A 25773-nucleotide genomic window follows, 5' to 3' on the forward strand; every position below is an offset into this window, starting at 1 on the left:
GGTAAGGACTAGAAAGAATGGATGGAGAGCAAGAGCAACCATCCCCAAATCCTTCCACGCTCCTCAGAGACATCTCCAATTTCAGAACCCCTAAGCATTCATTCCAAAAACCTACTTCACACTCCCCATTTCCTCTATTCACTGCACCTAAACAAACCCCATCTTCTTCATCCTCTGCTTTCCGTCGCCGCTCTTCAATTGCTCCATCCTCTCGTTCAAAAGCTGCTCGTAAGTTTAAAGCCTTTGAGCTTGAACAATCTCAATCCTCTCGGAAGGCCCAAATCCGTAAAGAGAAATCTCTGAAGTCTCTTGCCAAATCACTAACTGCATGGCTCAATTTCCTCTTTGAGAATCCTAAAGCTTGTGGATGTGATATTACCGCTTTGAATGGAGCAGATCGATTGGAAAATGCGAGGACTGTGTTTGCTAACGGTAAGAGGGACAGTTGGCCAGGAGTTGAGGTTGGGGTCGATGGAGCCTGGAGGATCCCAAAGCGCCAGAGGGATAACTCTTGGCAGACTGTACATCTTGATGACGCGGAGCCGTCCTGGTCATTGCCGGCATTTTCATCGCTTGAGGTTTCTTTGCGGGAAGTTTGCAGCTTTGAAGATTTGACGCAGCGTATGAGAGCCTACCTGAGTTCGGGGAGCTGCAAGGAGGTGCTTTCTGTGATGAGTCAAGTAGCAAAGGTCAGAATTCAGTCTCCACACATCTCATGGATTATAATTTGTTCACTATAAACGTTGTTGTCCAAATTTCGGCCTAATGATCTGGGAAACAGCTTTACTGGTGTGTATTTTAGATTGAAAATACAAAAAGACCGTTGCACTTTTTATGGTCTTTCTCTAATTTCTGCTAAAATAAACAATAACATAAATTGCTAATCTCACTTAAACAAGTAAAAAGAAGTAAGACTTTGGGGAACTTTCGCTTGCCATAAGCTGTTGCCCTAAATGAGGTCAAGTTTTCCATATACAGTATTGGAACAGACTGGTCATTGTTGAATTTGTTAGGGATTCTCAACTCTTCTCTCTATCCGCAATTCCTTTTATGTTCCAGTTACCTTGAAGAAATTATTTTGATAAACCTTTTATTCTTTTCTCAATGAGCATCACATGAGTAGTTCCTCTAATAACTACTAACCATGTGAGACTTTTGTTAGTTATCATTTATTGGAGGTATTTAACCATCTTGCATCGGCAAGGATTTAGTCAGCCCTTTGTACTAGCTACGATTTGCGATGAAACATTATCAAATGAGAAGGGAATGGATGAGATTACTGCAGCCCTACCTTTTATTGTACTTTGCTTTTGCTTTTCTTACTTACTGCTATCGTCAATAGAAATGGTTTCCAATAATTATCAAGTACACTAATTTCTTGAAATTTTTTGGAAATATATCTTAAAAACCCCTTAGAACGAGAATCCTTAAAAAAAAAAAAAAATTTCTGTCTCTATTTTGTATGTATGTCAACCCTCCAAAGTTAAATTCTGTCTCATACATTAAAGAATATAAAATGAAAAAAAACCTCATGATAATGCCTCTTTAAATGAGAGATTTGGAATTTTTTGTCAATAACATGCTATATTAACAAAAAAAAATAAAAAAATTATAAGAAGGCATATGAGCTAGACTTTCAAGGGTATTTCTAACCCTTTGATTGTGATTCATGGGTGACTTTTGTCTTTCTACAAATCCAACATCTAAGATGTTTTATGTAGGGCTATATGATAGATTTTCATCTGTTATGGGTTTCATGGATATAAAAATTGAGGATTGAGGTCTTTGATATAATTACTTTATTGATGTGGTTTTTAAGATATTTTACCATATTGATGGGCTTTTAAGATGTTTTCCCAATAAGTTTCTAATTAGTTGGTATTGGTGGTAATCGATTATGTGCTACAAAATAAAGTTGGCCCCCTGAAAACCCATTTGTTATAAGGTATTTTTTACCTTATTGAACATTCCTTTATATTGGGTTAATTGTATTATACATGGTCCCATTGGAAGAAACATCAATATCCAGTTACTGCGGTCTAGCACACATTTTCAGAAAAAAGTGATCTTCTGGGAGGGTCCACAGACTTTCTATGGATGTTTATGTATGTATGTATTGAATTGTTTCAGTATTTTAATCTATGTTGTGTCTTCTGTTTCAGAATATTGATGAAGGGAGGTTGAAGATGAAAGCACACTGCCCAATGGTAACGGATGTAGGAATGAAGGAGAAGGCCACACGAATCCTTATGGGTTACAGTCCAATTTGGCTTCGTATTGGATTGTTCATTATTTTTGGTGGTGACTCATTGCTGCCCACTGGAGGTGTCAATTCTGATCAAGAAGTTCTATTCTTAAAGATGGTGGTAGAGAAGCAATTTTTTTCTCATGCGGGTCTTGCAAAAGCTTATGCTTATAACAAGTTGGTTGAGGGTCTATACAGACCAGGTTACTTTGAGGCTCTGGGAAATGTCTTATTGAAGAGATTTTTGTTGCTTGTTCTTATACTTGACAGAGCTAAATCTCAAAGCAGTCTTCCAATAATTTATGGCATTGATGGGACTGATGGAGGGTCTCCACTGTTATTTGTTTCTCAGTCTAATATTAAATCAAGTCAACAAGTTATACGTGGTAATATAACTTTTCCTTTTGTATTGATATATGAATAATAATTGTTTCGTTTCTTCTTCATGTCATATTAATTAAGGGTTGATTCTTTCCCCTTATCTTGCTATATAATAATTTAGATTTCTTATCATCGGAGGTAATGCATGGAGAAGGCAACCTTCTTGCGCATCTGGTGATCCTTGGATACAAAGTCCATTACCAACAGGTGAAGTGGCCATGCTATTGTTGTCTTGTGCTATGTTCCCTCTTCTTCTTGTATTGTTGTCTTGGTTTAGTTTTTTATCTTAATATTTGCCTAGTGGCTTCTTAACTAAGGGTGTCAAAATGGAACCCGAACCGCACCATACCGTTTTCGATTGAACCAATCGGACCACAAAGAAATGATCCGATTTTGATATCATAGGTTCTCTATCCGGTGTGATTCAGTTCATAACCGGAAAACTGAATAAGAACTGTTTGCACCGGATGAACATATATACTTTTGGTCCAGTAGTACAAACTACAAGGTTCTTACGACTTTAACAATTTTTGCAGTGATGGGTGAGGTAAGTTGGTGGTTTCTGTAAGGAGATAAATATCTAAATAAGAATGTAGGTATCCTATTCCAAACTCGCATACACATTAAACATTATTATTACATTAATGGTTGGATTGAGTGGCCATAGACTCCCCTAGCAGTGTAGAACAGAGGAAAACGTGTAATGTAACATGCAAGTAGTGTAACCATGAAAGGTGGGTAAATATGCGATTGTCTATATCTTTCCTTTTTCAGATAAGAAAGATTATAACAACTAAATGCCATCTTCTAGGGGCTAAAATACCCTATCAAATTTGGGTTGGCTTCCTCTTTCTTTTTCAAAACCGGTACTACAAACCGCATGTAAACCGGATAACAAAAACCGAATAGAAAACAGTAAAACCGGATTGAATACAAAATGATTTTGATTTTGGCTGATTCCTATCTGGTTCGGTTTTGATTAATGTAAACCGCACCGCACCAGGCCAATTGATACCCTTATTCTGAAGTGCTTCATGATGTGGAGTTGAATCAAATATTGTACATGCTGATATGCATTTTAAATGGTTAATTGAGCAAATAAATAATACTTAACTTATGCTGCAGCATCCAATCCTGGAGTACGATTTCACTGTAAAAGAGTTATTTGAAGATCTTCAGGATGGTATCCGGCTTTGTAGAGCCATTCAACTCTTGCAATGTGATGCATCAATTCTCATGGTCAGCTTCTTGTAAAGAAAAACAATTTCTTGTCAATTGCTCCTACTAGGTTCCTTTTACGTGGTTAGGGATTTTGATGGTTTAGCCCATGGTCAGAAAATGGCAGTTCCTTCAGACACTAGAAAGAAGAATCTTTCAAATTGTGGGTTAGCCATGCAGCATCTTAAGCAGGCAGGTGTGCCATTATATGATGAAGATAGAGGGATGATTGTAGCAGAAGATGTTGCTAATGGAGACAAGGAGCTTACCCTTTCGATGCTTTGGAACATCTTTGTTCACTTACAGGTCTGTTCTATTTCTCAAATTCTTTGAAGTATGAGATATGGCTCCACACTATTTGGGACAATATGCTGCTGTAATGTGATTTGATGGTTTCTTAGTCTCCAAAATCATCCCTCATTAAGTGTGGAATGGGTTGGGTGAGTTCAGGGGTTGCCTGAACTGATCCCGGCTTAGTATTAGATTTTTTGGCATTGCCCAACCCAATGCATGGAGAATTCTCAGTGGGAAACAGGAGGGTTGTTTGTCAGGTTAAAAAATTTCACCCTTCCCTACATGCATTTGGATATGCCAATTATGAGCAAGTTTCCTTATGGCTTAGGATCTTTTGGGATTTATAGCCCCTTGCTTATTTCTATCATTTCTTTTCAGTTCTAATTGTTGTAAATTCCACTGTTCTACCCAGGGGCACCTACTCATTTGTTTGTTCTGGGAACTGTTGACTGAGGTTCAGAGTTATGTTGATGCTAAACTGATTGCATCTTTGCATCATTAATTATTTATATTTATTTTGTACACAAAATGTCACGCACTGAAATGCTTTTTGATGCTGTTTGTAAGTTATGAGAACTCAGGTAGAACAGTATGGAAAGCATGGTTTATGATATTCTTGTACTTGGTTTGGCTTGAAATTGCACCAGACTGATTAATGTCATATAACCCTGCAGTTACCACTGTTAATCAAGAAGACACTGTTGATTGAAGAAATATATAAAGTCAAGGGAGCTAATACGGTATGTCTTTATTTTTGAAGTGCAAGGCATTTTCTGTTTCTTAGATTCATTACAAAGATATATGCATATCAACAAACTAAAGTTATTTGAGCTTAATTTTCTTGTTTGAATATGAACCAGGGAGCTTACAAGTATGATTGATTTTAATCTTTGAACTTCCTATATTTGTTTGCTAGATAATTATTCCACCCACCTTGAGTCTCATAGCAGTTATTTCCCATAATTTCAGCTTGGCATGTTATTAGTTATTACTCTTTTGTTCTAATTTTTCTTTTTTGTTTGATAGGACCATTCAAACAACCTGATGGAAATGCTTCTGGAGTGGATACAGGTATTAGCTGTGTGTAAGTAATTGCTTTAAATTTGCTTGGCCTCTTTGCCAAATACTCTCTCTTGCAATTTGGCAAGCCACGGAGTAAGATTTGTATTATACTCATCTTAAGGGTGTTCTATTCAACTTTATGTTCATGGAAATTTGCACATGTTTTGAAACTGTAACATAATCTTATGTGCTTAGAATTGCACTACTGTTATTTAATAAATATTGGGACACACTTTCTAATGCTAAGAACACCCCCCCCAATAAAAAAAGAAAAAGAAGTGTTGTATCACAGAGCATGCTTCCCTAGTTAAAACTTAATTCCTCTCTCTCCCCTCCCCTCTCTCAAATTACAAATTTATTTAGAATTTGTTTTAGTTTACTCTCTAAGGTGGGCAAGCCTTGTCGCAATGGTTAAGTTGCGCTATTGCAACCTGTTGGTTGCAGGTTCACATGGAAACAGCCTCTCCTGTGAAGCAGGGTAAGGATACGTACATTTGACCCTCCCAGATCCTGCAGTAGCGGGAGCCTCGTGCACTGGGTAGCTCTATACTCTCTTAACAATGTGTGGTCCGTTTATTGTGCAAAATATAACAACTATTACCTGAAATTCTTTTAGATATAGGTGAGCGGAAGTTAGGCAGTTCAATGGATCTACTAATAAGTGTATGGGAACAGATTCTGCACCATTTAGAGGTACATGGAGAATAGCTTGTGTCCCATCAATCAGTTTAGCAAGTTTGAAAATTTTTGCTTTTTAAAGAGAGTTTGTTATTGCATTAATTATTTAAACATTTTCAATATGGAGTGTCTGAATGACACCTCTATAGGTGTATTTAGAACTTGACACCTTTTAATTGCCCCTTGTCTTATTTCCAAAAGTTTTTTAAGCTAAGTGTATAAAAGGGTTTTCAAAATAATTTGAAAGTGATATATAATTATGTCATTATCAAAAGGTGTCATTGTCATGCACTTTTTTTGAGTATATATATGAAATGACAATGTTTACCCTCATTGGAAAAAATTGCATGTTATGTTAATAGGCCAAAAAAATTAAGGTTACAAATTATTTGACACCTTGACGGGTGTCAATAAGAAAATCACGTTAAATTAGTCTTTATAGATTTACTACTACAACATTAATTTCTCCTTCCTCTCTTCCTTTTTAATACATTAAACATGTTAAGAATAGCGATGGAATATTTGGGGAATTGAACTTATGTCAATGAGACACAAGCCCTCTTTATTTATAATAAGACTATGAAGTACAAGTTACTTAACTAAAAAAAAAAAGTACAAGTTACAATTATACCCTTAGGGCGACACAATATAGACCCACTAGACAAATATACCCTTGTACCCATATTACAACATCCCCCTCAAGTTGGTGCATAGATATCTATCATGCCCAACTTGCTAACAATAGAAACAAAACTCTTGGTACTTAAACCCTTAGTAAATACATCAGCTAACTGACTATCAGATGGGACAAAAGGAATACGTATCACACCTTGTTCAAGCTTTTCCTCGATACAGTGGTGATCAATCTCCACATGTTTAGTTCTATAATGCTGAACTGGGTTGTGAGCAATATTGATTGCGGATTTGCTGTCAGAGTACCGACGCATGGGCACCCCAACAAAGATTCCAAGATCCTGAAGCAACCCCCTAAGCCAGACTCACATATACCATGGGCTATGGCCCGAAATTCAGCATCTGCACTTGATCGAGCCACAATTGCCAATTTCTTGCTACGCCGGGTGACAAGGTTACCACCAACATAGGTTCAGTAACCAGATGTAGACCTCCTATCATTTGGACAGCCAGCCCAATTAGCATCTGTGTAGGACATGAGGATACCCTTTCTAGGCGCAGCCTTTAGATATCTCAAGATTTGATACACATCGTCCAAGTGAGATAAGTAAGGGTTGTGCATGTACTGACTAACCATGTTGACAACAAAAGGCAATATCTGGTCAAGTATGAGATAAATAGATGAGTCTTCCAACTAACCTGTGGTAGCTACCCTTGTCCACAGTCTCACCATCTTTATTTCTGAGATGAGAATTAGGCTCAACGGGAGTGTCAACTGGCTTACACCCGGGCATACCTGTATTTGACAAGAGATCAAGGGTATCCTAGGAACTTCTTCAAGGAAGTGATCTCTTCAACGCTACTCCCAGTGATGACTATGTCACCCACATAAACGATCAAAATGGTAATATGGTCAGCTGTCTTTTTATGAACAAGGTATGGTTTGCATTACTTAGCTTATAACCAATGGAGACCATAGCTTTATGGAATCTACCAAACCAGGTCCTTGGAGACTGCTTCAAACCATATAAAGCTTGGTTAAGTTTGCAAACTTTCCCATGAGTTTCTTGGGATGCAAATTCAACTGGAATATACATGTACATCTCTTCCTCAAGTTCTCCATACAAAACTGCATTTTTTTACATCTAACTGTTGAAGATCCTATCCTTGATTTATGATATAGGAGAGAATAACCCGAATTGTATTCATCTTGGCTACTGGTGTGGAGGTTTCCTGGTAGTCAATCCCATATGTCTGGGTGAATCCCCTGGCAACCAGCCTTGTTTTGTATCTCTCCACAGTTCCATCAGCTTTATGCTTAACTGCAAATACCCATTTACATCTGACAACTCTCTTTCCAGAAGGAAGCTGCACTAAATCCCACGTGTTATTTTTGTTAAGGGTTCTCATGTCTTCATTCTTGCATCTTTCTATTGTGAGTTAGCTAGTCCTGCCAAGTGTTAAGAATGGACACAAACAACAATGAGGAAACAAAAGCTTGAAATGTAGGAGAAAGAGCATCATGGGACACAGCATTGGAAATGGGATGTTGGGTACACATCCTACTGGGTTTTTGAATTGTAATGGGTAAATTTAACATAGGATCACTAGAAGGAAGAGACTCACCAGTCATGAGAACATCTGTAGGACTTGGAGCCGGCAAGACCGATTGGTTGGGAGAGATAGTGGACCAGTGGTGGGCCTGGTATTTATCTTATTTTTTTGAGAGTGAACAAACACCTTAAGAGGGGATTGTAATTGAGGCTGAGGTTCCCCTTGAACCGATGGATCTGAAGGCTGCTCCCCTTGAACTATGGACTGGGGCTGCTGTTCTTGTCCTGTTGCACCATCTTCAAGTTCTACACCATCCTCAAGTTCTTCATCCTCTAAAGACATCTCCATAGAGACAACTAGTAAAGGCACCTCTTCCCTTGGATTAGTCTCCCCCTGAAGAAGTGTTGGAGAGGAATAAAATGGAACAGTTTCTTGAAACACCACATCCATGGTGACAAACAATTTATGTGAAGGAGGGTGATAACACTTTTATCCCTTCTGTGTGGCAGAGTACCCCAAAAATATGCACCGAAGACCCTTGCGGTCAAACTTGCCATGCACATGGTGATTTTCTGCAAATGCGACACAACCAAAATCTTTAGGGGCAACAGTAAAGGCTGAAGAATCCATGAGAAGGTCAAGTGGGCAGTGGTTATCCAACACATGGGAGGCCATACAATTAATAAGAAATGTTGCCAAAAGCACTGCATCACCTTAAAAACGCTAAGGGACATTCATGGAAAACATAAGAGAGCGAGCCACTTCCATCAATTGACGAATCTTACGCTCAAGTACCCCCATTCTGAGCAGGAGTGTCAACACAGCTAGTCTGGTGGATTATCCCATGATCACATAAGTAGGATTGAAAGGCACCAACCATGTACTCCTTGCCATTATCTGTGTGAAGGATCTTAATCTTGGCATCAAATTGAGTTTGCACCATCTTATGGAAAGACTAAAAACAATGAAACACATCGCTCTTCTGGTGAAGCAGATAAATCCAAGTAGTGTAACTAAAGCAATCAATAAATATGACAAACCATCTAAAACCAGAAGTAGCCATACATCGGGCAGAGCCCCACACATCAGAATGAACCACATCAAAAGGAACCAAACTTCGATTATCAGAAATAGGATAAGTATGTCTAGTCGGCTTTGCTAAGGTGTAAGCATTACAAATAAAACATTCAAATTGTACTATTTAACTAAATTCGAAAAAAGTCTAGATAATGTCCCTGAGGGGGGATGACCCAACCGACGATGCCATGTGTGAAGATCTGATAAAGCAACTGTTGGGGATCAAGGGATAGAAGCAACAATGGACAAGGTTGATGAAGAGCTCTCAAGCAAATACATGCCACCATCCATCCTACCATAGCCAATTGTACTTCCCGTTTATAGGTCCTTAAAAAAGACAATGAGAAGGGAAGAAAGTTATTTTGCAATTTAAATCCCTTGTGAGACTACTAATAGACAAAAGGTTAGTAGAAAAACTAGGGACATGCAACACCAAGGAAAGGGATAAAATAGAGGAACATTTGATGGACCCTTTGCTAAAAATAGAGGAAAGGGAACCATCGGCAACACGAACTCTACTGTTACTTGATAATGGAGAATATTGAAAATAATGGGAATATGACCCAGTCATATGGTTAGTGGTCCCTAAGTCGATTATCCATTGGACGGACTCGAACTGAGGCACACTAGCCGCAGAAAGAGATATCTAAGGAGGAAGGAGAAGCAAAGGGCTCAGAAGGCTGCGGTCTCAATCCTGGACATCAAACAATGTCGGTGGTGAAGCTCGTTTGAAGAGAGAGTTGCATCAGTGGCGGAATCATCAACAACAGTGTGATGGGCAACAACACCATTCAAACGACTGTAGCCATGTCCACGAAAAGGAGGACGTCCATGAAGTTTCCGACATCTATCTTTGGTATGACGCTCCTTCCCACGGTAATCGCACTTCACAAGAGCTTTCTCAGAACTAGGACTATCAGTCCCATGTGCAGGATTTCCTTGGGAAGAGACTCCATGGGAAGGAAGGCGAGTACTTGTGTAATGGGCAGATCTTTCCATGGGTACAGGATGAACCATAGTAGTACGACGATTCTCCTCAGAAGCAACAATAGCATAGGCCTGCTCGAGAGTAGGAAGTGGATCCCGATTAAGAACATGTGCCCGGATCTGATCAAACTCCATATTCAAACTAGACAAAAAATCATAGACTCGGAGTTTATCTTCCCACTTGCGAAAGGTAACAATGTCAGTATCACATGTCACAGTAAATCTCCCATAGAAGACCAAAGTTTGCCATAGACCTCTCAGAGCAAAATAATATTGGGATAGAGAGGGATCCTTTTGTTGCATGTTGTGAATTTTCCGCCTGAGTTCATAGTACTGTGCATCATTGCCAACTTAGGAATATGTTTCCTTGGCAACCTTCCAGATGGTTGCAGCAGAATCAAGAAGGAGATAACCTTGGGCAATAGTAGGATCAATTGAGTTGAGATTTTGAGAAGATAGGACATGACCAAGCATTCATCAGTCTCCCACTTAATTTGAGTAGGACTAGCAGTAGTAGGCTTCACCGAGGCCCCTGTTAGATGGCCAAAAAGACCACAGGAACCCATAGCGAGAGAGCAGGATCTAGACTACATAAAGTAGTTACTCTCATCAAGTTTCACGGAGTTCATAGGGAATGAAGGGAAGTCGAGTTCACGCTGTAGGAATACTCCTTCCTTGTTCGGTAGATGTAGTTGACTCATCCGAAATGATTGTTGATCACAAGAAGAGATGGGAAACAATGGCCAAACACTTACCACATAAAGATCTCGAAAAGAACAAAAAGGGAGATTTTAGTTCATGGGTTAGAAAGATCCCTTGGGGAAAAATCACCACCAGGGGAGAAATGAAGGAGGAAACAAGGTGGAAAGAAGAGAAGACGCCGACGGCTGGAGGCGGTGGTGTTTGGCAGTAAGAAGAGCAGAGAAGGAGAGGCGATGGTGTTGGCGGTAGAAAAGGCCAAGAGAGAGAGAAAGGAGGAAGGAAGGGTTGCGGTGGTTGAGCCAAACCGAGGGGCCGAGAGAGAGAGGGAAGGGCGGTGGTGGGTAATGGCGGTGAAGCTAGAGGCGCGAGAGAGAGGGGCGGCGGCAGGGCTAGGGTTTCATGGGCATGGAGGCTCGAATCCCAAAGTCGATTCTCCTTTGCTCTGATACAATGATGGAATATTTGGGGAATTGAACTTATGTCAATGAGACACAAGCCCTCTTTATTTATAATGAGACTATGAAGTACAAGTTACAATTATACCCTTAGGGTGACAGAAGATAAACCCCACTGGACAACTATTCCCTTGTACCCATATTACAACAAATGGTATCGGCAAGTCAGAAAAATTTAAAGCATACGATATTGTAATGGACAAACAAATTGAGACCTAGAAAAACCCCATAACCAACAGTTTTGTGGGATAGTAAAAGTTGAATTTTCTGTCCTACGATGCAAATTTAGAAATTTTCTTTGTGTGTTTAAATTTATTTTCATACAGATAGATGCACTTATTAGTTTGTTGATAAGGAGGAAGTCACTGACTAAATAATAAAAAACTGGAGGATATAGTAGTGTTTTGTTATTATAACTCTTTTCCATTGCTTATTTTCATTATAAATATTATTCTGTAATTGTTCATATGTGTTTTTTGTCTACCTTGTCTAGTTAGTAAATGTTTGCTTATGGCAGTAAATGTATGTTACCATGACCATTGCAGGTCATCTGTCAAAAGTATGATGTCAAAGTTAACAGTTTTGAATCTTTGGTTGATGGTAAAGCCATTTGGTGCTTGATTGATCACTACTTCCGTAAAGAACTTAATCAGTCTTGTTTTCATAAGGTGAAACTGTAATGTCGTTTGTATGATCTGTTTCATATAACATTCTTACTTTTGGTTTCTAATTTTCAGTTGTTCCATTTATTAACAGGGGATTCAAGATGTCAATTATGAAGATTCTATTTTGTCATCTACCGATAAGATAGATACAATTCAAAACTTTATTTTATCTCAGAAGCTAACATCAATCTTGGGAAACTTTCCCGAGGTAAGGCCTCTATAAGTTACTAGTATATGAATATATTCCATAATTAATACTTGATGTGGTGTTATATGTCTTATTGATCATTTACAGGTGTTGCAAACGAGTGACATACTTGAAAATAATGGTCCCTGTAGTGAACGTAGTGTGATGGTTTTGTTGGTATTCCTTTCGTCTCAATTGATTGACAGAAAGAACATGGTAATTTTGAAGTTGTGTGATAAGTGATGTTTTGAGGTTTTTAGTCGAGGAAATTGTTATTAACACATGCCCCCCCCTCTTTCTAGGATATGTTGAATCTTCATAAACTCTTGGGGTGCAATTGTCAAAGTACACACAAGAAGCGTTTAAGTCTTGAGAAGTGTTTCCTGAATTCTGAAAAGCTGGCGGAAGAAAATGGAACAGATGAATACAGAGGTAAAGATTTTCCCGTTGTTTACTTTTGTAGGAACTTCATTTTATATTTTTAAAGCTGTGAGGAAGCTGCAGGTTCGAGTCCTGTCAGTATCCGATGAATCCATCAATTTCTCTCTCCATTTTCTGTGAAGAGGGGACAGAGAGTGAGATCCAATATCAGAAACTAAAACCAGTTATTACATTAAAGGAGAGAGAGAAGAAAAGAAAAATAGAGGAAGAATAAGAAAAACTACAGAAAAAGAGAGTAGTAGTCAATGGCTATCGGCAGTCCCCTCAAATTGTATATATAAGTTATCTATTAGAACACCGCAAGGACTAGAAGACTCTACAGTCCTTGCGGTAGTAGAAGTCTAATAAACCTTAGCAATAACAACTAGAAAACAATTAAACATAAGACTAACTCTAACACCTAACAGATGCCACGATAGGGACACTCCCCTTGTTATGGTCAATGACAATTAAACATTTTACTGCAGGGGTTTGACAATAATACCCCCCTACGGTACATATCTTAACACATGCCACTCGGATAAAGTTCACGTGCTTTCTTAAATTATTGAATAATTGAAGTGACATAGATGTGTGATGTTGTAGTTTCATTTCTGCTACTTTATATGGTGTATATTTTATCAGTATAGTGATTCAAGTTATTTGATTATCTTGACCAATGTCATAGAGAAGGTTTTTAATTTCCTTTAATATCTTGTTTTTACCTTCCACTATAGTTTATTGAACAAGCAAAAATCTAGTTCCCTAGAATGGGTTGTATTCACAAGTAGTGGTTTTAAGTGATAGAATTAAAGTAGAATGGATGGAGTCTTGCTCATGGTGTGCTGTGTGATTTACTTATGAATTGGAGTGAAATAGTATAAGATTAAGACTAGCAATGCTTTATTATCACCCAAAATTTGGTGAAAATGAAACGCTCCATTAACAAAATGCGTGTAACTGGAAAGGATAGTTTCATAAACAAATGCTTTTATATGAACTTAGGGGTTCCACTGAGAGTTGGGTTAGATTATGGAAAGTCAAATGACACAGTAACGGGATGTGGTACCATACAGGATTGGAGCATTGGAAAAGGATTAGTCACCAACTAAATAGTAGTTGAGATAATGTTTTCACTATTTTGAATGCAATTCATGATATCTGCGGGTTGCACTCCCCCTGATTTCGAATTCAATCCTAGAAATCTGCAAGACCTGACTTTTTGGGAACCCTGGTTCTGAAACCAAAGATTAATATACCATAATAATTTTACTGGGTTATTCAATGATTTCTATGTAGAAAATTCTGATAGTGATGTGTGATTTTGTTTTGGTGAGGATTTATGTGCATTAAACTATACTGAGGTTCTTGGAATTGTCTAATTCTTCCATGTGTTTGTCAAAGCAGATGCTGTGAAAAATTTTAGAGCCATCCAAGCTTGGTGGGAAGATATGGCTAACCAAAACAACAGCTGTGTACATAAACCAGCTGCCTCTTCTGTACAGTGCCTTGTGGATGATGTGACCAACAGACAGTACTCTGAAATTCAAAGAGGTAATCTGTATGAAATGTCTCTGTTTTTCAGAGTTATCCAATTGAAATAGTTGATGTGCTAAAATATGTTATGTTGGTTTCTGCGATTCTTTGTGCTTGAAACCATTGTTCTAGGTCACCATGTCCTAATGAAACTTTTCTTGACATCTTTAATTGCAATGGGTTTTTGAAGGTTTTTGGTGCAGCAGTCCAATCGCTTGGGTAATTGGGTGCCAGCCTGAAAGACCTCTCAAGACCCAGTTTCCTTTTCCTTTTCCTTTTTTTTTTTTTCACTCCATTTTTTATGTGGTTGGACTGGTGGCTGGAACATTGGGACCATTGATCACCATGCCTGAACTATACCTTTTCTTTTCCCCTCTCAGCAACAATGGTAACTGATGTAAATATTCCTCTAATTGATCTTTCTAGGAAACCTTTGTTTCCCAGCTTTGCAATAAATTCATTCAAAAGCTTGATGAATGTTTGTTGGTTTATTGGAAAGGCTGAGAACCAAACTATGGATACTCAGTGAGCCATATCTGTTCTTTGCTATTTCTATTTTGAAATATGTTCCTTTGTTCCATCCAAATCGGCCTGGCCAAAAATTAGATGTCCTTCTCCTTTTCCACTTTTCCTTCTTTTTCTTCATTCTTTAGCCTCTTGTAACAACTGCTATCTCATAATTTTTGCTCTTTTGGTGTCTGAATCAAGTGAGAGCTTCTAACAATGCTTCATAGAATTAGGGTTCCATTTTCCACTCTGTTTTTTTAAAAGGAAAACATGTAATAGTATGCAAGAAACTTTTGCAATTGACATTCTTTTACTATTGAGTTGGCCTTTATGAATTCTCCCAGAAAGGGCTGCGAAAGTCATACAGTCTTGTTTCAGAGGATTGATTGAACGCCACAAGTTTTTGAAAACAAAGTCTGCAGCTTCCTTGCTGCAAAGTGGTATTCGGGCTTGGCTAGTGGTGAAGCAGATGGGAACCTTGAAGAAAGCCAGTTCCTCCATCATTGAACAGCAGCCTTTTGGTATATGACAAACTGTAATTGTTCCAAAACTTGTTTCTTTGCTTATTAATTAGATTTTCACATGCATGATCCTTTGAGTTTCCTATACAGGATGGCAGCAACATTCGCACACATTTCTGAGGTATTTTAAGTTTTTAGTTGACAGATATAGCTTTATCAGGTTGAGAAAGTCCACGTTGCTTATTCAGCAAGCAGCAAGGATTTGGATGAAGCGAAGACATCACAGTAAAAGCATGGTCAGTTTTGTGGTTATGGCTCTGCCATTCCCACTGTTACCATTATTATGTTGTCATAATTCCTGTTTGAGCACGGTCTAAATTTAATAACTTGGTTCAATGACAGAATAAGCTGATAGGTGGCAAGTTGGTAGTCAAGGACCTCCAAATTAATGCCGAGGGTAATATTCAGGTTTCTTGGAGAGAACTTACTGTGCATACCTCTTTCTCGAACCAATGCATTGCTGCAACCAAAATTCAGAGTCATTGGCGGGGTTGGTTCATGAGAAGCAAATTTTTGTGTCAGAGGAGAGCAACAATAGAGATCCAGAGTATGATTCGGTATCTAAAATGTCGGCTGGTGTTTCAACAATGTAAACTTAAAATTAGGTCAGCAATCATAATTCAGTCCCATATTCGTGGATGGGTTGCTCGGAGAGAAGCTAATAAACTGAGGCATCGAATTGTTGTGATCCAAGTGAGTTTTCTCTGAAGAGTTTCTGCTACGTTCTTTGTTGAGCTGACTTCCTAGGCAGTAGTATTTTTGTACTCTCTACTTAATTTTGTTTGAGAGAGAATTCTTCCCTAAAATAACTTGATTAACAGTGACAAAAGAGGTTCATATATTTGGTGGTATTGTTTGCTGCAACAAATCCAGAGTCATTGGCGTGGTTGGTTGGTGAGGAAATATTTTCTAAACCAAAAGAATGCTATAATAAAGATCCAGAATGGTCTCCAATGCCTAAGATGCTGGAAGACTTTTCAGAGTTACAGGCATGCAGCCATTGAAATTCAACGGTTTGTCAGAGGGCAGGTTGATCGACGGAGGCTTGTAGGTGTGTGAGGAATTTTCTCTTTCAATTTGATGCTGGTTTATTACTTTGAATGGGTCCTTTTTGCATGGTTGGTTGCGGTACTCTAAAGCTAATTTAATGTAGGTGCTTCTTGTCTTCACTTGGTTATGCATCATACTTGCATGGACGAGATCTCAAGAGACACCATCCTAAGCCCTGAATTGAAAGTTTTGTTAAATTCAGTTCTGAAATTGCAAAGGTGGTGGAAGAATGTTTTATTGATGAAATCCAGAAGAAGGGCCGCAATTCTTATTCAGTCACATGTTCGTCGATGGCTTGCTAAACGAGTAGCTAGAAGGGAGTGGAATCGTGTTGTTGTGATCCAAGTATGACTTCGAGATAAGTCATTTTAATATATGCTGTTTTGGGATATTGGATCAATATTACAATCTGTACTGTGTTGTGACCATCCTTAGATTTGTCTGAATACAAGAAATTCTATTGTCGGTGCTTTCTAATGCCATAAATAATTGAACCCAACAAATGCAGTTAGATAATTTAAAATAGGGTTTAAGAACGCTAATCGGTTGCGCTCTAGGCGTGACTCCAATGCCTAGACACAGTAACCACCTTGGAAATGACCGCCTTGCCCCCACAAAAAAGCGGAAATCCTGTGGGGCAAGGCGGTCATTTCCAAGGTGGTTAGGCGATTATGTATCTAGGCGTGGCTCCAGCGGGACTGGTTAGCATTCCTTTTCCCTTTAAAATAAGATTGCATATTCAATAACAGTTGAAAATAATAAAACTACAGCTGTTTAACGTCAATAGTGGTTAATAATAGGTGTTATTCACTCTACTGGAGCTTTCCATGCATGCTGTGAAAGAACTCTGCATTATGCTAATGTTTTTGGATGATCTCCTCCAGCTTGGCATTCTTTGGTGAAGTTTAGTTTAATTAATGCTAACTTCAACTCTTCAAGTCATTTTGAACCGACTGAGATGGGATGTGTTGCATCAAGAAATCGTCGAGCGGTCCTGCGAGTGCCGTCACCTGCAAGTGGACCAAAGGGGTCAACAGAGAGAACCGGTGTGGTCCCGGCCTAGGGCTGAGATTGAGATGGGATGTATCAAATTTCTTCCCGTTGGATTGGTTTCAGCGTTTTGTCACTTTGTTTCATATACATGAAAGTGATTTCTTTGTAGTTAAATACTCAATCTTCCATATCTTCCCTCTTACTATTGTCTTCCAATCTTCCATAGCTATAATAGGTTATTTTGGGTCTGTTGCTACAGATTTCCTAACTTCACAATGGCATCAATTGTCTGATACTGATATAGTGAACTGAAAATTATAGTGTGGAAGATATGATAACTGACAAACTTTGAATTGATGGGAGTAATAAACTAAACATCCAAATTAGACTATGGAACATTGAGATTTTAGAAGACCATGTAATCAAATTACTTCAACTTCGTGAGACTGGAAATGCATGTGGTGCATTCGAGAAGTGAAATTATAGTGTGAATAAGAAGTTTAGCTAGCAACTACTAACATTTAACTTGTTGGGTACAGCCTTGCCCAATAAGCTCAGTTATCAGTCACATATGATGTATATTTGTACTTATCCTATGAACTCAGATATGTAAGACTAGCTTGTTTGACCTTCACAACACTGAAGCTGCTATTTGTATTTCTGTGGGATTGGATGAACCACAAATTTTGATGTACTTTCATCTCTCAATCATGATTTAAATGTAATAAAATAAAAATAAGATATTGCTTTCTGTGGCCCTTCAACTTAATATTCTAGTTGTAAAAATGAAATATAACTGTAAACTGGTTTCTATGGTCTATGAACTTTGTAGTAACATGAAGTTCATTTGTTTTTAAACTGCTCGGCTTAACCTCTTTAGTTTGGCAGTCATATTGGAAAGGATACCTTGCACGGAAAGAATCGAAAGAGCAGTTACAGGATTTGCGGATCAGAGTGCAGAATTCTGTTGCAAATGTAGATGATAGCATGCGTCTTATAAATAGACTCGTAACTGCACTTTCAGAACTATTGAACATGAGAAGTATCAGCAGCATTCTTCATACTTGTGCAACTCTAGGTAATATCTCCCTCTTGGTAACAAATTTTTTTAGAGAAGGGAAATTGTTTCTGTTACATTGTTTTGTTCACCTATCTAAACTACTTGCTCAGATTTTGTCAAATAATTACTCATTTATTTTGGAAACAACCTTTCCTACGAAGCTGGGGGTAAGGCTGCGTACATTTGCCCCTCCCAGACCCTGCAGTAGCGGGAACCTTGCTTACTGGGATGCTCTTTTAATTACTCATTTATTTGTCATATTGGACAGGCAGAACTCATAAATATTTTTATTTATTAAAGAACAATAATAAAACTAAAATCATAATTTATTTTTTGCTAAAGAACAATGATAGAACTAAAATATTATTTTTATTTTTTTCTCTTAAGAAATAGTGAAATTATACTAATAATATGATAGAAATTCACAAATTTTATTTTCTAACATACTATTTGTTTACATTTATTGCTATGTGCTTATTTTGTTTATCAGCTGATACTTACAGAACACTGACTCCATGTTTAGAACTAGAATTGAATGTTGCTTGTGCAGATGTTTGGCATTTTTGTAACAGCAGCAAGGGAACCCCATATGTCATGTGATGTTTCAAAACATTCTACTGATTAATTAAATTTGTAATTCTTTCAAATTTATATTTACTTTATGAATCAGGGTACACTTAAAATATGGTGTTATATATCATGTCTTACACTTCCTATATGATATGTGTAGATTTTTCAACACTCATTTTAAGAAGTAATAACTGCAGTGTGTTCCTCTTGTTGTGCTTAATTTGCATATATGAATATGTTTTTTGTGCCTCCACCCCATTTTTTGGGTGCAGATGTGGCTACAAAACATTCTCAGAAATGTTGTGAGAAGCTTGTAGCTGCTGGTGCAATTGGCACACTATTGAAGCTGATTCGTTCGGTTAGCCGTAGCATCCCTGATCAAGAGGTTCTAAAGTATGCGCTTTCCACACTCAGAAACCTTGCCCACTACCCCCATTTAGCTGAAGTGCTAATTGATACCCATGGATCTGTGGAAACATTCCTATTCGTGGTGCTGAGGTTAGTTCATCTGTTAAATCTTTGTCGCATACCCATGGATCTGGCTATAATTTTCATTCATTGATTTTTGTCCCTTTTGTCACTTCAATCTTTTCTGTAGGAACAAGGAGGAAGGATATTTCATTGCCTCTGAGCTTTTAAAGAAATTGTGTTCAACACAGAATAGCTTAGATGCTGTACACAGACTCCCTGCTCTCTTAAAGAGGCTATATAGCCTTGCTGAGGATCTCAAGAGGAAAGCAAGTAATGAGAAGAGGTCAGGCTATGGAGAAGGATTCTGTTTTTCTTTTGTTCATACACTCTCATCATGCTATTCTTTTTCTTTTGGTTGTAAGAAATCCTCGTCATGTGTGAAACCTGAGTAGAGTTAATGCCATTCGGCCAAAAAAAAAGTACCTTCTCTTGCTTATGCATTCAATTGATGAACACTCTTTTACTGATGTAGGACTGCCCGCCCTCTGGCTTTAAGAGAGAGCACTGAGCGAAGGTTGAGAGAGGCTGAAGCGCTCTTGAAATTGATTGGAGCTTGTTAAGAAATCTTAACCATTCCATTCCTTGAAATCCTTGTTTGTAGATTTTTTTTCTTTCAGAATACTGAAAGTGATACATCTGCAGCATGATAGTGGAAATTTGTGGTCGAATATGCAGAAAATCCTTCTCTAGAATCTGAGAACTCAAAGTCTAACCAGCCCTAAGTTTGTGTAAGTGGGCCTGTAGCCTGGTATAGAATAGATTGAAACCAAAATTTGATAACAGATATATGAGGTCCAAACAATCATTACAATTGGTTGATTTTGGAAAATGCATTCTAGGACAGTCTAAATTGATGCTGTAGTATTTATTATAGCTCCGTCTGTTTGGATGAAACTTGGAGGAAAGGAAAGAAATTTGTCTAATTTTTGTTGTGATTTTTATTTGGGAATGGGGATGGAGGGATTAAGGCTAAGGTTGCTTTCTCATTTTCTGGGGTTTGGTGGGATATTCAGACTGGTCCAGGCTAGGTTCAGAAACTGGGTTAGGGTTGAGGCATTGTGCTCATCTTGGCAAGATCTGAGCTCCATATCATGATAGGTCCCCCTTATGTCTGAAATCGTTTCGTCGCTCCTTGTTAGTGTGCCCCCTATGCCTCTTGCTTAGAGAACCCTCTTACAAAATGGGAAAAGGTTCTCTTAACTGCTAGAGGAGGGTATGCTGGCACTGTCTTTCTCTTTTTCTGTCTTCCTCGCATGAAAGTACTTCATTAGTTTATTGCCCTTTGTGCCTTCCCCTATGCTGCTAGCTCAGAGAATCTCTCCCTTGTAAAATTAGTGGGATAAAAGGTTCTCTAAGCCCTTAGGGTAGGGTATGCTAACCCCGTTGTGTCTGTCTCTCACCTCCTCACATGAAATAACTTGCTGCCCTCCTATGGTTGAGATTGTTTTGTTGTATTCCATTAGTTTGCTTCCTATCCTGCGTGCTCAGAGAACTCTCCCTCATAAAATATTTACATTCATCTCGCTTAGTCAGAGTTGGTTTTGATGGGCACCATTCTTGAATATCATGTGTGCTGGAACATCTCTTACATGGTTCTTGGATTTACTTGGCTTAAATGAAGAAATTTATCCTCTCAAGGGCGGTATACTGCCCAATGCATCACACTTAAGAATCCAACTGTCCACCCAACAAAGGATATAAAGATGCCAAGTGTGGTGCACTGGGTTGCACTTGAGAGGTTGAAAATCTGCCTAAAGGATGAGCTATGAAATCCTTGTTACAAAACAATAATTGAGCAGGGAGAAAAGTTCATTACTACTGGACTAAGGTTCGATCTTCTAATTGCAAAATATAATCTTTTTGTGCAGTAGAAATGGACCAATCATTACTCTTTATAACTCCCTTTATTTATGAATATTCAAAAAATACCTTCAAAGTGCATTTGTTGTTGGTGTTTTTTTTAGGGTAAATTACACGTCACCCACTGGTTTTCAAATGAAACTCAAATCACCTTTTAGTTTTTGAAAATACTTATCTGTCTCCTTCTACAGTAATGATCTGCTGTTAGTTATTGGTGTGAAAGGATTATTTTACCCTTGTACTAAAACATTAGAATTAAATTATCACTTAGCAGCATAAAACACTGGTCAAGAGTAGTTTAGGAATTTATTTATTTAACTAGTTGATATCATCACTTAACAGTATAAAACTAACGGTAAGAACTAATTTGTCATATTGGGGTCTAATACAGGGGGTGATTTGAGTTTCATTGAAAAACCAAGGGGTGACGTGTAATTTACTCATTTTTTTAATGTCTACGTAGTTGGTGTCCTTTTTGATTAACGTTGAGCCTTGGAATTTAACGACAGACTTGAAAAGCCACCTACAATTCTTTACGCCCAATTTATTTTATGGGCAAAAGAACGTTGTTTAGTTGTGAGCCTCTATGCCTTGACACGGGGTAGCTAAATGAAAACCCCATCGTCATCTTAGATGCATGGTCATGCACTCTCATTGGCCCTCGTGTTGGCACAGGTCATGTAACCAAGCTGCGTTTTCCCTCCCTTATTTTATTTAGATTTGATGGGGGTCAAGTTGCAAGAAAATTGTTAGTCTTTCCAACTATTTTTCACTCACTGTTGATTTTACTTTGCTTTCAGTCATGATTTCAAGTATTGGAATTGGATCAACTGAAGTCAGTTCTAATTTTTGCCGATTCTTGTGCGTAAATTAAAGTTAAGGCTTTAAAACACCAATTTTGTACCGATCCAGACTAATTTTTAATCGATCCAATCCAGATCTTGATTCCCTTGTTTTTTTTTTTTAAGATCAATTTCGTGTTTCTACTAATAAACTTTTGGCCAAATGTTCTCTGTACGGTAACGTAGGTTGCACCCAGACACATGAGGGTGGGCGAAATGACCACCTTGCCCCCCTGAATGGGCAGCCCATGTGTCTGGGCTCAGCCTACGCTGCTGCACAGAGAACTTCCGCTCTAAACTTTTGGGAAAAAGAACTATGAAAGGCAGCGTTGCTTGGACCTTTATCCCCTCAAGTACAATACAGTCTCAAGTGCACCAAAAAGGTTCATCTGATGGTGCACATGCCCTTGAGGGAGTGTTTTAAACAAAATCACTTTAAGGTTCATATTCCAATGTACATTTTTGGTCCATTTCCTCCATTTCATCTAATAGGGGGGAGTGGACCAACCCGGGCAGGGTGTTCGGACAGGGGTTGGGTGGTCATTTTCACCCCCTATAAGAGGAAATAGAGGAAATGGAGAGACAGATAAATGGAGAGGATACAGAACGATTTTTTCAGGGAACCCTCTTCCCAAATTTTTGGAGAAAAAATGCTGCCAGGCTGCGTAGTGTAAGCTAGCGCCTCCTTGCCGTTCATGTTGCATTTCATCTGGTCCAAAGAACAAACTTGCCCTCCGAGTTTCATGGTTTTCTAATGAAACTCTGATTTTAATAGTTGAAGAACTAAAAATTACTTTCAATTAGGAGTTTAAGGACTGTTTGGGTTGTGCATATGCACTTCAACTTTCGAGTTGCATTGCAGGCTTGCAGCAGATGCTGAAGCTCTTTCCATGGCGTTCTTCAGCTTCTCGAGCCCAACTCTCAAACGTAAACCTCTCATCTCATCTACCATTTCCTAGTTCTTTGGTATTCTTCAACTTTCGTTCAATTAACCATTCTCCAACTCCAACTGACGACATCTACGACCCTCCCTTCTCCCCTACTTCCAAAACTACAACGTCCAAGCCAAAGAGTACCTCAAGAACACTAGATTCTGTTACCGATCGTAAGCTTCCTTTTAAATCTGACCTTCCCTTTGATTTCAGATACTCCTACTCTGAGACTAATCCGTCAATCCAGCCGATAGGGTTTCGAGAACCGCCGAGGTTCTCTCCTTTTGGTCCTGGACGTCTTGATCGCAAATGGAACGGGACTTCTGCTCCGGCGGAACGACCAGTGGATCCAAAGAGGGTTATAGAAGAGCGAAATGCGGTGCTTGGGGATTCCCTTACCGAAGAAGAAATTGAAGATCTTGTAGAGCGGTATCGGCACAGCGACTGTGCCCGACAGATCAATTTAGGTGATTCTTTTTGGCTTACTCAGTTACTCTTTGTTTGAAGAAATACATCAGAAATCCAAAATTTTGAGTTTTTATGTTTTGGATTTTTTTCTCACTTCTTGAATTTGATGTGGAACTCAAATTCGATTTTTGATTGTTAATGTCTGGAAATAGATGCTGGGTCGTCGTTGTTGTCTCAGAGCTGTATTTTCATCTCCCAATACATTTCTTGCAGTAAAATATGATTAGAATGGAACAAGAGAACTCTAGTGTTTTGATTTCAATTTTCAACAGGCTGAATGGAAAATATATTGTTTTGCTCTTGATTCACTGCTTAAGGTTGCTGCTGCTTGATATTTTATGATTGCTCAGGACATGACCTGCTTAATTATCAGTCCAAACAATGAGTTCGGAGTCCATGTCTACTGTGTTATGTGTGTCTTGAATTCTTGTATCCGTTTCGAGGTTTGCCCCGCTCCGACATTTATTGGTGGCAACCCGAAGGAGAAATTTTGTGAGGTCTGTGATCGTAGCAGAGGAATATTACTTTGTTTTATTGTTTTTTGTGTAAGCAAGAGAGATGAGATTTGGACATTTTCATGTAAAGATTACTTTTGGTGTTCTTGAGAGATCTCCACTGTATTTTTTTTTCTCATTACATAGTGAATCATCTTCAGCTTTGCCCATGGATGTAGCACACCAAATTGGTGTGTGAACCACATTAAATCTCTGTGTTATTCTTGCTTGAATTTGTTTTGTTTCTTAGTGTTTCTTGGTGTTTGCGTTAACATACTGTCTGTGTACTCTTTGATCTACCTATGCAAGATATGCCAATCCTATAGTAGGAAGTTCAGAAACACATGGCACAATTAACCCCTTGAGACCTGAAGATTTTACCAATAGTCATTTTTTACTTCCCAGTGGCTCACACAGAACGAGTTACAGCATTTCAGCTGCATTTAATTGAACATGTTCTAAGTTATGGGACTGCTAGCTGCCAGTTTTACTAATGGATCAACACATATGGTGATGAATTACGTCTAGGGATAATTGATTGATACAACATGTACATTCATTTTCTATTTGATGAATACAAGTTGAACTTTGTTGCAGTAATCCTTGCTCTTTTTTTTCTTTAATGATAACTGAATCATTTGTGTCATGGTTTTGTCGTAGGGAAGGGGGGAATTACACACAACATGTTGGATGACATCCACAACCATTGGAAGAGAGCTGAAGCTATAAGGATCAAGTGTTTGGGAGTGCCTACACTTGACATGGATAATGTTTGCTTTCACCTCGAGGTTGAACCCTGAGATATATCTATCAAATACTTCTTCTATATTACTCCTCTTTTGGTTTATTGAGAATGCTGTTATTGATCATTGTGTAGTTTTTCTGTAGGATAAAACTGGAGGGAAGATTATCTACCGGCACTTAAATATCCTTCTTTTGTTCCGGGGTCGGAATTATGATCCCCAGAACAGACCTGTTATCCCTTTGATGTTGTGGAAGCCATACGCGCCAATCTATCCGAGGCTTGTGAAAAATGTGGCTGATGGCTTGACATTTGAGGAAACTAAAGAAATGAGAAACAAAGGATTGAATTCTCTCCCTCTGATAAAACTCAGTAAGTGGGTTGGAATATTTGAGTAAGTAATTGAATAATGGTAGGAATAAGAGATAATATGGTTCGATAGCATAAAATGTGTCAGAAAGGATGGATTGTTATTTTATTTATTCATTTTTGGGTCGTACAGCAAGAAACGGAGTATACGTGAACGTAGTAGCAAGAGTAAGGGAGGCCTTTAAGACTGAAGAGGTTGTGAAGTTAGATTGCACCTATGTAGATACAAGTGACTGCAAGAAGATCGGTCTGAAGCTAAGGGTAAGGCAAATTCTGTATTGTTCCAATTGTCTTACTTTCGTTTTGCATTATTTTATTTCCTTTCTGTGCTGACATGTCAACTGATTCTTCTTGATGTTGTAGTAAGATTATTGATCCCAGACTTTTTTGTTTTTTGGGTGAATAGATCCCAGACTTTATACTAATCTCAGAATCCTGTGAATTCAGGATTTGGTGCCTTGTGTTCCCATGTTGTTCAAGAATGGCCAGATAGTGCTTTGGAGGGGTAAAAAGGATCAAGACACAGTTTGTCAATCAGTGACATAAACTTATACTGCGACACAGGAACAGAGGGTCATTGGAATCATGTTTGAAGCTCAGCAACATCCAAGTTATTTCTAGCAGTATGTTTGGATATGTGTGCATCAAAGGCTTTTAGCAGTCCAAGAAAGGTGGTAGTCAAGTAGCCAATATTTCTAGGTCCCTCACTCCAGGCTGGCTTGCAAAATCTTGTTCCTGATGGAGCCGTAGGCATCTTTTGAAAATTTCCTCGTTTGTGGATGTTTGATGTACTTGTACTG

General features: G+C 38.4%; 2 protein-coding genes across 5 annotated transcripts; both read left to right on the forward strand.

Moving 5' to 3' along the window:
* Positions 1 to 21015, forward strand: LOC122639850 (abnormal spindle-like microcephaly-associated protein homolog). Of its 4 annotated transcripts, none has more exons than XM_043832851.1 (23): positions 1 to 689; positions 2163 to 2631; positions 2748 to 2833; positions 3752 to 3865; positions 3962 to 4150; positions 4813 to 4878; positions 5165 to 5209; positions 11832 to 11954; positions 12043 to 12159; positions 12247 to 12354; positions 12441 to 12570; positions 13966 to 14112; positions 14946 to 15122; positions 15213 to 15370; positions 15465 to 15815; positions 15996 to 16173; positions 16276 to 16517; positions 18054 to 18243; positions 19068 to 19293; positions 19394 to 19549; positions 19739 to 19863; positions 20802 to 20804; positions 21005 to 21015. In XM_043832851.1, the coding sequence occupies exons 1-21, from the start codon at positions 18 to 20 to the stop codon at positions 19824 to 19826; spliced, it is 4032 nt and encodes a 1343-aa protein (XP_043688786.1). In that variant the 5' UTR covers positions 1 to 17; the 3' UTR covers positions 19827 to 19863; positions 20802 to 20804; positions 21005 to 21015. The 4 variants fall into 4 exon arrangements, 3 of the variants coding, with proteins under 3 accessions (XP_043688786.1, XP_043688788.1, XP_043688787.1); XM_043832853.1 differs by having other exon boundaries at positions 16375 to 16517; XM_043832852.1 differs by having other exon boundaries at positions 15213 to 15358.
* A 1527-nt stretch (positions 21016 to 22542) lies between these two features.
* LOC122640289 (CRS2-associated factor 2, mitochondrial) lies at positions 22543 to 25639 on the forward strand. Its single transcript, XM_043833440.1, has 6 exons — positions 22543 to 22638; positions 22773 to 23367; positions 24523 to 24650; positions 24751 to 24976; positions 25107 to 25234; positions 25421 to 25639. Exons 1-6 carry the CDS (start codon positions 22543 to 22545, stop codon positions 25517 to 25519), a joined length of 1272 nt encoding a protein of 423 aa, XP_043689375.1. The 3' UTR covers positions 25520 to 25639.
* Positions 25640 to 25773: the final 134 nt, after the last annotated feature.

This window comes from Telopea speciosissima, chromosome 9 (assembly GCF_018873765.1).
Source record: "Telopea speciosissima isolate NSW1024214 ecotype Mountain lineage chromosome 9, Tspe_v1, whole genome shotgun sequence".
Classification (NCBI taxonomy): Eukaryota; Viridiplantae; Streptophyta; class Magnoliopsida; order Proteales; family Proteaceae; genus Telopea; species Telopea speciosissima.

What these genes read in the sequence shown, in the direction of transcription:
- LOC122639850 (XM_043832851.1), top strand. Translation starts at nt 18, where the DNA reads ATGGATGGAGAGCAAGAGCAACCATCCCCAAATCCTTCCACGCTCCTC. An exon ending in ATCAGTCTTGTTTTCATAAG is followed by an intron (nt 11,955 to 12,042) that starts GTGAAACTGTAA and finishes ATTTATTAACAG; the next exon opens with GGGATTCAAGATGTCAATTA. An exon ending in ATCGTGTTGTTGTGATCCAA is followed by an intron (nt 16,518 to 18,053) that starts GTATGACTTCGA and finishes TTAGTTTGGCAG; the next exon opens with TCATATTGGAAAGGATACCT.
- LOC122640289 (XM_043833440.1), top strand. Translation starts at nt 22,543, where the DNA reads ATGGAGAGACAGATAAATGGAGAGGATACAGAACGATTTTTTCAGGGA. An exon ending in ATGCTGCCAGGCTGCGTAGT is followed by an intron (nt 22,639 to 22,772) that starts GTAAGCTAGCGC and finishes ACTTTCAATTAG; the next exon opens with GAGTTTAAGGACTGTTTGGG. An exon ending in TGCCCGACAGATCAATTTAG is followed by an intron (nt 23,368 to 24,522) that starts GTGATTCTTTTT and finishes GTTTTGTCGTAG; the next exon opens with GGAAGGGGGGAATTACACAC.